Here is a 17,852-nt window from a genome sequence, read left to right as displayed (position 1 = left end):
AGCCGGGGTGGAGGGAGGAGGGGCAGGATACGTCATGGATCGGGACAGGGTGTGTGTGGGATCACAGGAAAGAACCACAGCAACGCGTGGCCGGGTCAGCTAGTAAGACATGTTTGTTTGTTTTTTAATTGCCTCTCAATATATTGTTTTTCCTTGTCCTCTTCATGATCAATTACCCTCTAAGGCTCATGTCAGGCATCAATATTTTGTGGTACTCATGATAGCTTCTTAGTATTCCAAATGAATATTAGGGTGAAAAGAGATTAGAGACACTTGTTGCAAAGATACCAATAGTGGATATTTAAAAGAATTGCACATAACAATGGTAAGAGATAGAACACAGTATGATGTAAATAAAGAGAGATTATGTTTGCTATTTCCTCTTTATTAACTGCTCCTTGCTGTTCAGCTCAGGCCTCAATAAAATGATGTAGCATTTGGGGGAAAAGATGGAACCCAGTAAACCAGCACTGGAGGCCAAGATGGAGAAGATCTCCACAGCCACCATGTATTTCCCCTTGGTGCTCAGGTAGACCGGAACAAAGGAGATCCAAACACTACAAAACAAGAACATGCTGAAGGTGATGAATTTGGCCTCATTGAAGCTCTCAGGCAGTTTCCTGGCAAAAAAGGCCACTACAAAGCTGACAATGGCCAGGAAGCCCATGTAGCCCAGGACACAGTAAAACAGGGCAACTGACCCTTCGTTACAGCCTAAAATGATTTCTCTCATCACAGAGTGCATGTTAGAATCAGGGAATGGGGGAGAGGTTCCTAACCACACAGTGCAAATGCCAGCTTGAATAAAAGAACAAGAAATCACAATGGAGTTTGCCAGTCTTTTCCCTACCCACTTCCTAATCCTGGATCCTGGTTTGGTGGCCACAAAGGCCAGAACCACCGTGATAGTTTTGGCCAGAATACAAGAAACAGTTACTGTGAAAACAAGGCCAAAAGCCATTTGTCGGAGCAGGCAGCTCACTCTTTCTGGAGGGCTAAGGAAGATCAATGGGCAGAGAAAGCAGAGCAGGAGGAAAGTGAGGAGAGTGTAGGTGAGGTCCCGATTGTTTGCTCTGACAATAGGTGTGTCCTGATGTTTAATGAAGATGGCTAGGACCACCACTGTGAGGAGAGAGAGAGAAAGAGCAAACAATGCTAAGCTCATCCCCAGAGGCTCTTTAAAAGTCAGGAAGCTGATGGTCTTTGGAATGCATTGCGATTGGTCCCTGTTTGGATAGTGATCTTCAGGGCATGCAACACAGTCAACCATGTCTGGAAAGAAAATAATACATTCAGATTTTGGATGTGTTGGAGAGCAACTACTAATGCAGCAAGTATGGAACTCATAATGTTAAAGTATCACAGATATTTCCAGATAAACCAGATTCAAAGTGATGGCTAAGAACCCCACCTCACCACTTTGTGTTAGGCTATTTGGGGTGCAGTTTAGATGGACAAGAGTGGCAACTACAGATAAAAATCATCCTTATAATTGTTTAGAATAAGAATTAAGGAAGGCATAGAATAAGAATTAAGGAAGGCATATTATACTCAGTCAGATCAATAGTCCATTTATTTCATGGGTGACAAACCTTGTCTTTTTAGGACAATGTCCATATTCCTTTATGGGGGCTGTCTGCCAATAGGGATGAAAGAGATATTTAGTTTTGTTGACATTTGAATGGGAAAGTTATCCAAATTGCACTCCTTGAACCAACACATGAACCAAAATACAGTTGCCCCCCCCCCAAAAAATGTGTACTGTTCTAAAAAATTGTAGTGCAGTTCTCCAGACAAAAAAATATGTTACCAAGTATTTACTTATCCTTTCCCACAACTTCTAAAATGACTTATGTTTGAAAAGTACGGTATATCTCAGGGGTAAGCAACCTTTTTTAACCGCGGGCTGGTCCACCATCGCTCAGTATGTATACCAGGGGTCAGCAAACTTTTTCAGCAGGGGGCCGGTCGACTGTCCCTCAGACCTTGTGGGGGGCTGGACTATATTTTGGAAAAAAATATGAACGAATTCCTATGCCCCACAAATAACCCAGAGATGCATTTTAAATAAAAGGGCACATTCTACTCATGTAAAAACACCAGGCAGGCCCCACAAATAACCCAGAGATGCATTTCAAATAAAAGGGCACATTCTACTCAAGTAAAAACATGCTGATTCCCGGACCGTCCACGGGCCGGATTGAGAAGGTGATTGGGCCGCATCTGGCCCCCGGGCCTTAGTTTGGGGACCCCTGATGTATACAGTCGCCGGACTGTATTTTTTTGGGGGGGGGGGAATGAACGAATTCCTATGCCTCACAAATAACCTAGAGATGCATTTTAAATAAAAGCACACATTCTACTCATGTAAAAACATGCTGATTCCTGGACCGACCATGGGGCGGATTTAGAAGGTGATTGGGCCGCATCTGGCCCACGGGCCTTAGGTTGCCTACCCCTGGTATATATCTTGTGTCACCTACCTTTCTGGGATGAAATCTTGCCTTGAGGACATGGAGCACAATCATAGCAGCAGAATGGCTCCCCCTCCTTCTTCTCCTTGCTGGAACCAGGAGGGCAATTTGGGTTACACACAGAAAGGGGTGGAAACTGCCCATTTAAATGAACACACAAACAGTTTAACTCACAGAAATTAGTAGCACTTTTGACTTCCTTTCCCCGCTCAGTAGGAAAATACTAAACTACTTATTCCAAACTCAAAGATAAACTACCTACCTAATTTTTAAGTGTATAAGACTAGATTTTTCCCTTAGCAATTAATGTCCAGAATTTGGGGGCGTCTTATACATGGAGGTGTCTTATAGACGGAAAAATATGGTTTGCTATTCATGGTTTTTGAAAACAGTGCAGAAACTCACCATCTTTGATCCCGCTTCAGGCATTCAGAAAAATTGCATGAGGGTTCAAATTAGGAAGGGGATGGGGGTAGTCTTCACTAGCCCTGCCCCCGTTTTTTCCATTCATAAGGGAATACCTGTTCCATCCTCCATTTTCCTATCATAGCACTTGTAAAAAATAATGCTTGCATGCTCCAATGACACAGGACATCGGTATTGGGATGAAATAGGCCACAACTTTATTGTTTTAGTGAAGGAATTGTGTTTGCCTCCTAAATCAAGCAACTCATCCACTGGTTAATACTGGTTGGGTTGACTGTGGAAAAAGAGGTCACCCCCACCCACCCACCTGCAACATAAATTGAGTGTGACACTTCCTCCGGGGCTGCCCCCTGAAGGGGTGCATAGCTGCCAAGTTTTCCCTTTTCTCGCAGGAAGCCTATTCAGCATAAGGGAAAATCCCTTTAAAAAAGGGATAACTTGGCAGCTATGAAGGGGTGTTGTTGCCCATCAGCCCCCATATGGGCTCCCAGAGAGCAATAGCCCTTCCCCAACCCCTTTAGCGAGGTTGTTGTTGTTGTTTAGTCGTTTAGTCGTGTTCGACTCTTGGACATGGACCATAGCACGCCAGGCACTCCTGTCTTCCACTGCCTCCCGCAGTTTGGTCAAACTCATGTTCGTAGCTTCGAGAACACTGTCCAACCATCTCGTCCTCTGTCGTCCCCTTCTCCTGGTGCCCTCCATCTTTCCCAACATCAGGGTCTTTTCCAAGGATTCTTCTCTTCTCATGAGGTGGCCAAAGTATTGGAGCCTCAGCTTCACAATCTGTCCTTCCAGGGAGCACTCAGGGCTGATTTCCTTCAGAATTGATAGGTTTGATCTTCTTGCAGTCCATTGGACTCTCAAGAGTCTCCTCCAGCACCATAATTCAAAAGCATCAATTCTTCGGCGATCAGCCTTCTTTATGGTCCAGCTCTCACTTCCATACATCACTACTGGGAAAACCATAGCTTTAAATATACAGACCTTGTAGGCAAGGTGATGTCTCTGCTTTTTAAGATGCTGTCTAGGTTTGTCATTGCTTTTCTCCCAAGAAGCAGGCGTTTTCTAATTTCGTGACTGCTGTCACCATCTGCAGTGATCAAGGAGCCCAAGAAAGTAAAATCTCTCACTGCCTCCATTTCTTCCCCTTCTATTTGCCAGGAGGTGATGGGACCAGTGGCCATGATCTTGGTTTTTTTGATGTTGAGCTTCAGACCATATTTTGCGCTCTCCTCTTTCACCCTCATTAAAAGGTTCTTTAATTCCTCCTCACTTTCTGCCATCAAGGTTGTGTCATCTGCATATCTGAGGTTGTTGATATTTCTTCCGGCAATCTTAATTCCGGCTTGGGATTCATCTAGTCCAGCCTTTCGCATGATGAATTCTGCATATAAGTTAAATAAGCAGGGAGACAATATACAACCTTGTCGTACTCCTTTCCCAATTTTGAACCAATCAGTTGTTCCATATCCAGTTCTAACTGTAGCTTCTTGTCCCACATAGAGATTTCTCAGGAGACAGATGAGGTGATCAGGCACTCCCATTTCTTTAAGAACCTGCCATAGTTTGCTGTGGTCGACACAGTCAAAGGCTTTTGCATAGTCAATGAAGCAGAAGTAGACGTTTTTCTGGAACTCTCTAGCTTTCTCCATAATCCAGCGCATGTTTGCTATTTGGTCTCTTGTTCCTCTGCCCCTTCGAAATTCAGCTTGCACTTCTGGGAGTTCTCGGTCCACATACTGCCTAAGCCTGCCTTGTAGAATTTTAAGCATAACCTTGCTAGCGTGTGAAATGAGCGCAATTGTGCGGTAGTTGGAGTATTCTTTGGCACTGCCCTTCTTTGGAATTGGGATGTAGACTGATCTTCTCCAATCCTCTGGCCATTGCTGAGTTTTCCAAACTTGCTGGCATATTGGGTGTAGCACCTTAACAGCATCATCTTTTAAAATTTTAAATAGTTCAGCTGGAATATCATCACTTCCACTGGCCTTGTTATTAGCAATGCTTTCTAAGGCCCATTTGACTTCACTCTCCAAGATGTCTGGCTCAAGGTCAGCAACCACACTACCTGAGGTGTACGAGACCTCCATATCTTTCTGGTATGATTCCTCTGTGTATTCTTGCCACCTCTTCTTGATGTCTTCTGCTTCTGTTAGGTCCTTACCACTTTTGTCCTTTATTATGGTAATCTTTGTACGAAATGTTCCTTTCATATCTCCAATTTTCTTGAACAGATCTCTGGTTTTCCCCATTCTATTGTTTTCCTCTATTTCTTTGCATTGCTCATTTAAGAAGACCCTCTTGTCTCTCCTTGCTATTTTTTGGAAATCTGCATTCAGTTTCCTGTATCTTTCCCTATCTCCCTTGCATTTTGCTTGCCTCCTCTCCTCCGCTATTTGTAAGGCCTCGTTGGACAGCCATTTTGCTTTCTTGCATTTCCTTTTCCTTGGGATGGTTTTCGTTGCTGCCTCCTGTATAATGTTACGAGCCTCCATCCATAGTTCTTCAGGCATTCTGTCCACCAAATCTAAATCCTTAAACCTGTTCCTCACTTCCACTGTGTATTCATAAGGGATTTGATTTAGATTGTATCTTACTGGCCCAGTGGTTTTTCCTACTTTCTTCAGTTTAAGCTGGAATTTTGCTATAAGAAGCTGATGATCTGAGTTACAGTCAGCTCCAGGTCTTGTTTTTGCTGACTGTATAGAGCTTCTCCATCTTTGGCTGCAGAGAATATAATCAATCTGATTTCGATGCTGCCCATTTGGTGATATCCATGTGTAGAGTCGTCTCTTGTGTTGTTGGAAAAGAGTGTTTGTGATGACCAGCTTGTTCTCTTGACAGAACTCTATTAGCCTTTGCCCTGCTTCATTTTGAACTCCAAGGCCAAATTTGCCAGTTGTTCCTTTTATCTCTTGATTCCCTACTTTAGCATTCCAATCCCCTGTAATGAGAAGAACATCCTTCTTTGGTGTCATTTCTAGAAGGTGTTGTAAGTCTTCATAGAACTGGTCAATTTCACTTTCTTCAGCACCGGTAGTTGGTGCATAAACTTGGATTACTGTGATGTTAAAAGGTCTGCCTTGGATTCGTATCAAGATCATTCTGTCATTTTTGAGATTGCATCCCATTATAGCTTTTGCCACTCTTTTGTTGACTATGAGGGCCACTCCATTTCTTCTACGGGATTCTTGCCCACAGTAGTAGATATGATAGTCACCCGAACTGAATTCACCCATTCCCTTCCATTTTAGTTCACTGATGCCCAGGATGTCAATATTTATTCTTGCCACCTCATTTTTCACCACATCCAGCTTACCAGGGTTCATGGTTCTTACATTCCAGGTTCCTATGCAATATTTTTCTTTACAGCATCAGACTTTCCTTTCGCTTCCAGGCATATCCGCAACTGAGCGACCTTTTGGCTTTGGCCCAACCGCTTCATCAGCTCTGAATCTACTTGTACTTGTCCTCCGCTCTTCCTCAGTAGCATGTTGGACGCCTTCCGACCTGAGGGGCTCATCTTCCAGCGTCATAACTTTTATATGCCTGTTGTCTTTGTCCATAGAGTTTTCTTGGCAGGGATACTGGAGTGGCTTGCCAATTCCTTCTCCAGGTGGATCACGTTTGGTCAAAACATAACTTCTCTAAGTTATTTAAGCCCCTTCGTCACGGCAAGGCAGTGATCCATGAAGGGGTACACAGATCTTAAAGATACGCACCCAGTGCCTTAACAGTCAAGTTCTGACAATATGAGGCAGGTGAAAACCCACAAACGGGGCAGTAAGTCTGCGGGGGAAATTCCTCCCGGCCCCCAAATACAGTTACAGAGTATTCCCAAGTGAGGTCTTATCACATTCTAGCCTGCTCAACTTCCAGTCGGACGACTACACAGTAAGGTGGTAGGGCGGATAATTCCAGACTCAATGCCTCCTGCCCTCCTCTAATTGGCCCATGTTTGTTTGTTTGTATCCCACCCATCTGACTGGGTCACCCCAGCAACTCTGGGCAACTTCAAACGTAGCACAGCAAAACATCAAACCTTTAAAACCTCCCATTACAAGGCTGCCTTCATTACAAGGCTGCATTCTATTTTCTAATATCTCATGGATGTAGGAATTATGCCTCACCTGGTGAAAGCTTCTGTGCCACACCATTCTGTTGTCCTCAAGGGTGAAATGCTGGCCTGTGGCAGCCTCCCCACCTACCCTTCCAACCTTGACTCTCATGAAGGAGTTATTTGGAAAAGTGACCACGTTGGTAATATCAAAGCCAGCATCTACTTCTCCATTCTCACTAAAAGATACAGTTTCTCCAGCAGAGTTGTTAAAGGAGACAGTCCTAAGAAAGGGATGGAGCTGCATTGAAAGAAAAATGGTCACTATGAAGTAATGAAAATCTCTCTCCTTACTAGCTCTCAGGATCAGTGGCAGGGAGCAGAGGGGCTGCGGCCCCGGGTGCAGAATCTTGGTGTGTGGGTGTGTGTGAACCAGGCCCCCAGGCCCCCAGAAAGATTCCTGCACCCTGCCTGGCTCTGGTGGGAGGGGGGCCTTGGTGAGAGTGCAAGGTGAAAAGCACCCTCAATGCCCTGCCCCTGCCCAGCGTGTGGACGCCCACCCAGGGGGGGGGGTAGGCAAGCACACTCCACCCACAATTGGCATCCATGCACCTGCCCTGGGCACCAACAAGCAACACTGCGCCCCTGTTCAGGATGCCTCCAGGCTGTCAATACATGCTACGCGAACATAATCCGTTCCTGAGAAATGGTTCAGAAGGGATTTGCCTAGTGAGCCGAAGACTTCCATTATTTCCCATGGGGGAAATCCCAATACATTCCTGACCAAGAAGAAATGTGGGGGGGGGGGACAACCCATGGCTTTCAAATCCAACTGTTTGCATCTTAACTCAACAAGAGAATTGTAGGGTAACCAGCCTCATGTAACCAGCATGCTTACCCGAAGGGTTCCTAAAGAACCATCCCTTCAGGGAACTGACAGGGCGAAACAGAATATATAAGTGCACATGATCACAGTGTGACCTTATGACCTTCGACAACTTCACACTTGTCCTTTTCATTATCCCAGAGATTTTAAATGTTCTATACTGTGATGCCAATAAAGCTATTTGTTATTTGATTTTATGTTTAACCAACATGCTTGAGTCTAATTAATGCATTAAGCCTGTCCGGACAGGCTTGGCGGATGTCACTTCTGCTCACCTAGTGAGGAAAGCGGCACCAGAGTCTTTGGTTCTGCTCAGATTTCACTGTGTGTGGAGCTCTGAGCTGCTCCCTTCAGCCACAAAGATTTATCCAGTTTAGGAACTTTTGCCATGTGGTAACCAAACTATGTCATACCGCCTGTTCAACTTTTTTCTGACTGTACAGAAAATACACAAATCTAACCTTACAAGAAGATTGCAAGTAAACCAATTGATAACTTACTGAACCTGTGTATTAGGAAAGTGGGATATCTTGGGGTTCACTGGAAAGGGAAGGTTGGGAGCTGGGGGCACTGTCATACAGTGGCTCCGCTCCAGGGCCATCTCAAGCAGGTCGGGCGCCCTGGCGCTGAGGCGCGGAGATCGCTCCGGTGCCCCTGCCCTCGCAGCATGGCTTTCGCGCAGCTTTGCCGTGCAGCGCCCCCCCCTGCCAGCCCCGCGCCACCGGGACTACACCTAGAGCCAGGCCTGCTCCGCTCCTTCCTCCTGGGCCATGTTCAGAAAGTGGTGGTGGGGGGGTGAGTGTTCAGACCCCTGGGCTCTCACTTGTGGGGTGCCTCAGGGTTCTGTCCTCTCCCCCATGCTTTATAACATCTACATGCAGCCGCTGGGAGAGATCATCAGGGGGTTTGGGCTGGGTGTTCATCAGTATGCGGATGACACCCAGCTCTACCTCTCTTTCAAATCAGAACCAGTGAAGGCGGTGAAGGTCCTGTGAGTGCCTGGAGACGGTTGGAGGATGGATGGTGGCTAACAGATTGAGGTTGAATCCTGACAAGACAGAAGTACTGCTTGTGGGGGACAGGAGACGGGCAGGTGTGGAGGACTCCCTGGTCCTGAATGGGGCAACTGTGCCCCTGAAGGACCAGTTGCGCAGCCTGGGAGTCATTTTGGACTCACAGCTGTCCATGGAGGCGCAGGTTAATTCTGTGTCCAGGGCAGCTGTCTATCAGCTCCATCTGGTACGCAGGCTGAGACCCTACCTGCCCGCCTATATACAGCCTATATTAAATAATACAGCCTATATTTAAATGCTTTTATTTGCTGCATGTTTTGCCACTGTTAAATGCCTGCTAGGGTAATTTGCCCAAATGCCTTGCAACAAGAAGAGAGAGAGAGAGAGAGAGAGAGAGAGAGAGAGAGAGAGAGAGAGCTAAAGTCCTCTTGTTTGTTGTTTACTGGTCAGGGACAACCATTGTGAGTGCTGCACTTGCTGTTCCCCAACTCCCCCTTTCTCCTCTTTGCAGACCTGTGCAAAACTTCTCTGGGGCCCAGGGCAGTTGGGAGGCACAGGGCATTCTTGGCATGATAGCTTGAGTCCAGCAGGTCCCTGATGGGGCCACACAACCACCTTGGATGTCTTATTCCAAGGGCAAGTTGCCCTCTTTCAGTGGATGATCATATCATCCTCTTGTGTGCAGAGAAGCTGCTTGTGAAGGAACATCACCATGCAGGATCAAATCCTGCTTCATGAGCACCTTCTCTGCACACAAGGGGAGAATCTGATCCTATACTGAGTGCTCAGAAATTTTCCGGGTACTATTCTACATATCACTGCCCAGGTCAAATAAAACGTATCTCATGAAAGGAATTACCTGCCAAGACTGCAGCTTCTGAAGCTCCTGCATCCCTCCTTCCATCCCTCCCCTATATTTGGTCCTGGACAAAAACATGGCATGTAGAGCATGGGCTATGGCATAGGCAGCATTATAGAGACTGTAGCTGTGGCCACCTATGCTCATCTCAAAACCAGAAGAAGGGAGATCTTCCAGCTTTTCATCTCCGGTGCAGGTTCCACTGGCCTGCTCCTCTGTACTGGACTTTGGAAATAAACAGAGAAATACTTGTGCCCATAACTCCTTGAGAAAGCCATTTCCATTTGCCTCAAAAGGATTTTGGACCTGAAGAAAGGCTTTGAATCCTTGTACCACATTTGAGTGAACCGCAAAGGAGAGAGAACCCTGGAAGACTTGCATATCCCAGCTCATTTGATAGGTTAATGCTGTGAAATCCAGCTGTGCTGTCAGAATCCACACCTTGCCCTCATGTGTCATGGTCACATTTTCCAATTCACCAAGTGCTACTATTTCTCTCAAGTCAATCATAGACTTAGTTTCCCCATAGAAAACAACAACCTTTGCTTTACTTTTCATAATAACTTGATAGATTTGGATGAAGTCAGACTGCACATCATAAAACTCTGCCAAATATGTGGTTTTCGGGGTTTTCTCAGAGAAGGCCAAACAAATGCCTTTTTGGGAGAGCAGAGGTTTCAGGTCCTGGATAAATCTCTCTCCACTCTCATTATCTCCAGCAAGCAACCCAACCCATGTCCAACCAAAGTGAAGAAGCAACTCAACAATCCCAGTGTGCTGATGGGCTTCATTGGGCACCATCCGGTAGAAGGAAGTGGATTGGCTCTGACCAACATCCTCTGGGGCAAAGGAGCCATAAGTGAGCTAGAAGGAAATAACGGGGCAGAATTCATAAATGTGTATTCATTGCCTGCTCATCCAGAAGGCAACATCAGACAGTTTCCTCAGAGAGGCAGGCTCCAGAAAACTGGGAGAAGTGGCACATTTAGCCTCTGTGGATAATGAATACAAGCTGGCATCATGATTTTCTTGTGAGGTGCTTAGACAATGTTGCATCAAGCAAATGTTATCCCATATTTCCTGTTCATTTTCCCATCATTTGGGGTGGGGTGGGGAGTAGTTTTGCTCACAAATTCTGAATCACATTTAATTGCAGAACCTGAATTTGCTGATATGCAATTGAAACAGTGACAGTCTGGAAAGCATCCCGAGATCTACAAAAATCTTGCTTGTAGCTCAGGCTCTCAGTGCATGGTGCTTTGCTCTCCCCGCGTACTATGGCTGCTGCCTCCTCCTCCTGCTGCTGCTGCTGCTGGGAATGAAAGCATCTCACAGCTAAATACCTCAGATGGAAGCAGGACAATCTCCCCTGTTTCAGGAAATTGACTGCCAGCTGGTTCATTCTCCAGCCAGAAAAGTGGAGGAAAATACAGAACACAGCATGGTATCTACAACTGCGTCAGAACATTGATCGATCTACCTCAGCATTGTTAAAACTGAGTGGAAAGACACATTCAATGACCTACCTAGAGATGTCAGGGCGTGAGCCCAGGATCTTCTCCATTCATTGCAGGTGCTCTATAGTCCTTTCAGTGGTGTGATGATTTGCCATTGAGTAAGAATGAATAGGAGAATGCTATTTTCTGGCACTTGACAGCCACCCATTCATTCAAAAGAAATTCACCACAAGATTATTGGTGGTTCCCTTTAAATATTTTCTGTATATGCACCCCAATTCACAGTGGGTTGCAGAGAGGACCCACAAGTCTATACAGTACCCCCTGCAGGTGAATTAAATGTTTTAAGCCTGTATTGGGAGGAGCAGCAGAAAGCTTCAGCTGGTACAGAAGACAGCTGCCAGGATTTTGTCAGATTGCTTCCAATCTCAATTCAAAGTCCTAGTATTGGCCTCTAAAAGCCCTGAATTTTCAAGAACTTGTTTATATAAAGGGCCACCTTCTCCCTGAGTGAGGCCAAGCCCAGTCAAAGACGTTCTGCTGCCTGAGATAGAAACCGACTCAAGTACATAATCCACTGCTCTTGAGACATCAGACGAGTTAGAGGGGTTAGGGGAGGCATAGAACATACAGGAATACTCATTCCTGCAGCAGAGGAAAATTGCCAGTGTGCTCAATAAGGGGGGAGAGGAAAGCCCACCTAGAGCAGAGATATTTAAATGTTGCTGATGGCTCATTATTACCTGACAATTTTATGCTACACATTTTAATAAATTGTGAAAAGCATACCAGACACTTTTTGTGAAAGGCAGGGCCACCCGCCTTTGTCAGTCACAACTATTTTTCTACAGTACAAAACCTTTCTGCATAGAAAAGATCATGTTGAATAAGTATGAAGTCTCCGGCAGTACCTTACCTGAGGGATCTTGTAGATGCCCAAGATGTTTGCCATTTGGAGGGAGGTATCAAAGTCCAGTCCCCCAATAACTGCCATCAGGTGTTTCTGGATGTTGCACTTGTAGTTGGGCATAAGTGTGGAGGGAAGGTTCAGAGCAGCCCGGTAGGTCATCCTTTCATTGAAGTAATTATCATAGATGTGGAATCCCAATGTGATATTAGGCAAGATTTTGGGGTTCTCATTGATCTCCTTGACAGCAAAGGCCAAGGCTAGAATATGCTGGTAGTTCTTTGGCACAACACTGCAACGAGATTTTTATGCTGTCTACTTGGGAGATATGCTATGCAATTTTCTTTTTAAAAAATCAGGTCAGGACCTCATGACAATTCTTCAACATTTCCATGCAAATTGTGCTCTAACATAGACATATCTACAAAACAATTTCCCTAAAGGAGTGCATTGTATTCCACTTGTATACTTCTATACCACTTTCACTAATATATGCATTTTTTTGGACACTTTATCCCAGTGTATGTATTTTTGGATACATTCCTTGACTGGAGAACTGCACTGCAAAATTTGGAGAAGTGTGAATGGCAAATGATAGCTGTGTTTCGACATCTCTTTAGGCAGATTTTAGTAGGTGCATGTTTAAATATGAACTGATTTGAATTCCCTCCCTTTCTCCAATAAGGGAATACTGATGAAGAGGAGTTTGGATTTGATACCCCGCTTTATCACTACCCAAAGGAGTCTCAAAGCGGCTAACATTCTCCATTCCCTTCCTCCCCCACAACAAACACTCTGTGAGGTGAGTGGGGCTGAGAGACTTCAGAGAAGTGTGACTAGCCCAAGGTCACTCAGCAGCTGCATGTGGAGGAGCGGAGACGCGAACCCGGTTCCCCAGATTACAAGCCTACCGCTTTTAAGCACTACACCACACTGGCTTACTTGCTTTGGGGTCCTACATGCACTTGATGACACTTTCTAAAGATTCCAGAGATGCTGTTGCTGGCGCCAGTCTCTGAAGGCTTTTACCTCAGACCAGATTCCCTATTCCACCACTTCTTCCCAATTCACTCACAAATTGTAACTAGCAGCTGAACTAATCTGTCTCTGACCTCAAAGTTCATCCAATTGTATTTCTGGCTGCTTGGACAGTTGAGCTCATTAAAGAAACCTGCTTTTATGACATTCTTCTGGTAAGAACCGGACAGCCTAAAATAGACACCAGCTCACTTGTTCTAATCTTCACCACAAGATATTACTAACACACTGGGGATCATTGGCTTAATACTGATACCTTCTTTGTCCATTTTCACCTCAGCTTTCTCTGGTCTTTCCCTCACACCCCACTCATTACTTCTACCAATTGACAGTTACCGTATATGCTGGCGTATAAGGCGACTGGGCGTATAAGACGACCCCTTACTTTTCAAGTTAAAATATAGAATTTGGGATGTACTCCAGCCCTTTTTTGGCGGGGAGGGGAGGCTGTCTTCTCCAGCACTCAAGTCTGCAGCCGGGGAAATGGTGGTTTGTTTGTTTGCTTGCTTGCTTAGTTATTGAGAGGGGGAAAGAAGCCAGAGAGCGGAGAGAGAGACAACGAGGCTGGCTCAGTGAGCAAAAGGGGAATAGAAGCCAGGGAGAGGGAGAGAAACCATAGAGAGGATAGCGATAGAGGGGCAGAGACATCGGAGGCTCACACAGCCAGCGAAAGACGCTGAGCAGCAGTGAAAGAGAGAGCGGAGAGAGAGAGAGACGGAGAGATCCCTTTGCTTTGCGCTGACAAAAAAAGAAGAGGCAGCAGCTTGACACCAATGAAATACACAAAACTGTATCTCTGCGCTGATCCAGGTCACAAAGCCATGAGGGAGCCATTCTCCCTGGCGGGGAGCAGCCCCCTCCCGAGCGCGCTTCTTTGCGTTCATATGCTCACTGCATACAGTGGGGATGCGACCGTTTTTGAGCTCCCCCCACCGTATGTGGTGACTGCAGATTCTTGGACCCGGTGTATAAGACGGGCCCCCAACTTTTGAAAAAAATTTCCTGGGTTCAAAAGCCGTCTAATACGCCAGTATATACGGTAACTGTCACTCTTCACTGATCAGAACCTTCAGCCGATTACAGTCTGTTGTTGCTCAGGCTATTGAGAATGAATGTACCTGGACTTCCGGTCTGCCGCCATCAGCCGCCGGCGGGGTTCGTTTCGGTCTCCGAGACACCCGCCGCTGCCGGGGAGGGGGAGAGTCGCGCGGGCGCCGCGACCTCCCGGAGAATCCCCAGATTGTGCGTTCTGGGGGCTGATACCCAGCAGCGCTCCAAAAAAAGCCATGGAAACCGCCCGGAGAGCCCCCGTTGGAGCCTCCGAGAGCAGGCTGTACATGGCGGAGCCTTGGGTCCATTGCTACCCCGGTAGCGGGAAGCTCCGAGCCGGAGACAGAGGAGCGGCAGATACCTTCAAATCAAGATCTGGACTGTGAGTAAGATAATTCAATTTGATTTTAAAAGAAGAATTTGGACTTGGGAGGGGAATAAAAAACGGAGGTCGTTCCCCCCCCCCTACCCGGAAGGCTGTGCCACAACTAACTTGCCTGCAGCCGATTGAAGAGAAGGGGCGCGGATCCCCCTGAAAATTGAACTTGTATCCCCCCTTAGAAGGCAGAACTAAGGGGGGGAATATATATTTTTAGACTGCGTTGGCAAATTTGATATCGTGATCAAGAACCCCCCCCCCCCGGAAACCGGGGGCAGGAGCCTAAAGCCGCGACCAGTTGACAACATAAGGATTTATAAAGAGTAATTGCTGCGACTCTGTGATCTTTTTTTGGATTTTACTTTGGACTATATTTAAGTTGATTGCTGTGACAAAGTGGAGAATTGGAAGATTTGAATTAAGAATTTGAATTATAAACGACAAATATGGTTGGAAATAAACAAAGGAACTAGTTTGGACATTATAGCACCATCTCTGGCGGATCAGGTTATAATTCCCACGGGAACATAGAAGGACAAAGAAGGCTGCCAGCCAAAATAACCCGCTTACAAATGGAGGAGGTCGAGCTGCAACATATTTTAGACTTTATTAGAGAAATGACAGAGGAAGTACGTTATGGCAAAGTAAACGTTCAGACTTTAAAAGAAGACCAACAACAGATATCCCCAACGGAAATTTTAGAATTGGAAGAGGAAGAAGAAATCATTGAACAACGGATTGAAAATAAGGAGCAATGGATTGAGAAATCAATGCAACCTGTGAGAGAGGAAGCATTGACCACCTACATGACTTTGGATGCTAAGGACCAAGATGGACTCTGGGACCTGGTCTGCCCAGTGAGAGAGGGCGACCAGATCCCAGAAAGAAACAAAGAAATTGAGGAGGGAGGAAAGAGTCTGGCCATTGCCCCCCCAGTGAGAGTGAGGGGACGCAGACCAGACAGAAGATTGGAAACAGGGGACACTGGAAATAAAGATGAGGGTGGGAGGCTGGTGGAAGAATTAAAACAACGGAAGGGGAAGAAGGAGGAATGGGGTGGTTTAGAATGGCTAAGAGTGGGTGTGGGGTAAAGAAGGAATATAAAGTAGATGAATGGATGGATCAAAAGGTTTGAAATTGGACAGTAGGAAGACGCTGGCCGGGGAAAAGGGGAAACTGCTACCTGGGGAGGGAGGGGTGGGATTTGAGGTTTAGCTATAAGATTGGATAGAATCTGAATCAGGAAAAGGTATATCTTTTTAGGGGGAAAATATAGGCTAAAGGAAACTATTAGAAATAGTTAAAAGCAATGTAGTTTAAAATTTAATAGAAATTGTTGTGTGGGGTAAAAAAAGAAGTTGTGAAATTTGATATGGAATAGACCCGGGAGGGGAGGGACGGGGAAGTCGGGGACAAGATATTGTTAGAGATATTATTTTTCTTTTTTCTCTTTTTTCCTTTTTGTGCCTTTTCTTTTGTTTTTCTTAATTTTTCTTTTCTACTTTTTAAGCTTTTGTATTTTTGTGTGGTATTTTTTTTATTGTAAAAACTTCAATAAATATAATTATAAAAAAAAGAGAATGAATGTACCTGATCCAGGCCCTTTCTATAAATATGAAACACCAATTGTCTCTCTTCCCCCTTCCTCTCTTCCTCTGTCACCAAGTAGCAATCACCGAACAGGCCTGCACCATAGTAACAGCACAACTTTGACAGCCACACACTGACATCAATAGAGACCTTTAAAATCTTTTGAAAGTGCATAGCATAGACCATACATCCCCAAACTGTGGCACTCCAGATGTTTTGGCCTACAACTCCCATGATCCCTAGCTAACAGGACCAGTGGTCGGGGAAGATGGGAATTGTAGTCCAAAACATCTGGAGGGCCAAAGTTTGGGGGTGCCTGGCAAAAACATATACACAACATTTATAGACAGTTACTGATTTGATCCAACAGAAGAGCTGTATTGAAATGCTGAGAAGCAGGGAGCCTAACTTAATCGAGTAGTTCTCATCATTTTCAGACCTGTGACACATTTTCCACTAGAAGTATCCTATAAATCTTGCCTGACGTGGATGAGAACATCTGGGGCTCTTAGAAATCGACCTCAAAGGAGAGGCAAGTTTTTAAGAGCCCTCATCCCAAACTTTCTGAGGTGAAGTTCAATATTCAGAACTAGATTACCAATTTCCACACACCCACACCCAAACTCTGCCTGGAAGTAAATCCCACTAAAATCTATGTAGCTTGCTTCTGAGTAAGCAAGGTTAAAGCTGGGGAATGTTTCTGTTCCAACTGATTATCTGAGATATGCAATATTTACATGTTGTTAAGAAGTTGATGGGTAGTTAGCCTTTTCTTGAAATCTTCTGTGTCAAAAGCAGTAAAGAGATGAGAAGCAAGTCCGCCAACAATAAGATCACCAGGTTGGTAGTATTCATGTGGAATTCTGGAAAGATCATCAATGGTGCAACTCGTGGTATGTTTGCACACCAAATGTGGCAGATGAAAGAGAATTGGCACAAGGAAAAACAACAACATACTGGGGTGTATATATTTTTTCTAATCAGACACCCTCATTTCCATCTAGAACATGACCCTTAGGCATCAGTACAATATTCTGCCTTGACAGAAACAGTACTTGCCTACCAATTCACAGATTAAAATTCTGTTTTACAACTTGACAATGTGAGAACCAAAAATCCTGCCTCTTCCTCCGCCCTCTCCCTCGCTTAGAATCACAAGTAGGGTTTTTTATATTCTCATGTTTAGACTTTGGCTGGTATTCTCTGAAAATCTATTGAGACATTATCCAAGGGAGAATTAGTCATGGTGAAAGGGATAATTACAGATGAGATAATAACTATCTCTCTTTGCATCAAGAAAATCAAACAGATGACAAAAAACATGTTTATGGTGTTTCATTTGAAGTGGTTTCTGTCCCTTTATGGGACATCAAAAGTGCATGCAGAATTAACTGCAATGAGGAAGAAAATAAGAGCGGGTCTGTCTGTTATCAATGCTGAAATGCTTCAATTGACCAGTGCAAATGATTAATCTAACGTCCTTAAATTTCCCACCTGACCATTAGTTTATTAGATTACTGACAATTATACCAAGACAAGACAAAAGGATGGTGAAGGGGACGGAGTTTTGTGTTGGTGGCAAGGAAAAATAGTTATAAAAAAGAGAATTCCCTGTATGACAAGATCCAGGTTTGGATGTGAGAACTCCAGCAGAGATTCTAAATCACAAATCATGTAGCAAAGTAAAGCATGGAAATATAGGCTGTTAGACCTTTA

The 17,852-nt window shown here is 45.0% G+C and overlaps 1 protein-coding gene across 1 annotated transcript; it reads right to left on the bottom strand.

The window, feature by feature from the left end:
• Positions 1–373: 373 nt before the first annotated feature.
• On the bottom strand, positions 374–14,258 carry LOC118094590 (vomeronasal type-2 receptor 26-like). The gene is made up of 6 exons (XM_060282045.1): positions 14,236–14,258; positions 12,089–12,371; positions 9,716–10,579; positions 7,109–7,258; positions 2,484–2,610; positions 374–1,272 (listed from the first exon to the last, which is right to left on the bottom strand). The coding sequence occupies exons 1-6, from the start codon at positions 14,256–14,258 to the stop codon at positions 374–376; spliced, it is 2,346 nt and encodes a 781-aa protein (XP_060138028.1).
• Between the last annotated feature and the right edge of the window lie 3,594 nt (positions 14,259–17,852).

The sequence above is a fragment of the Zootoca vivipara genome, chromosome 13, assembly GCF_963506605.1.
Source record: "Zootoca vivipara chromosome 13, rZooViv1.1, whole genome shotgun sequence".
NCBI classification, from domain to species: domain Eukaryota; kingdom Metazoa; phylum Chordata; class Lepidosauria; order Squamata; family Lacertidae; genus Zootoca; species Zootoca vivipara.
The sequence above is the reverse complement of the archived record's forward strand: the minus strand, read 5'-3'. Positions and strand labels throughout refer to the sequence as shown.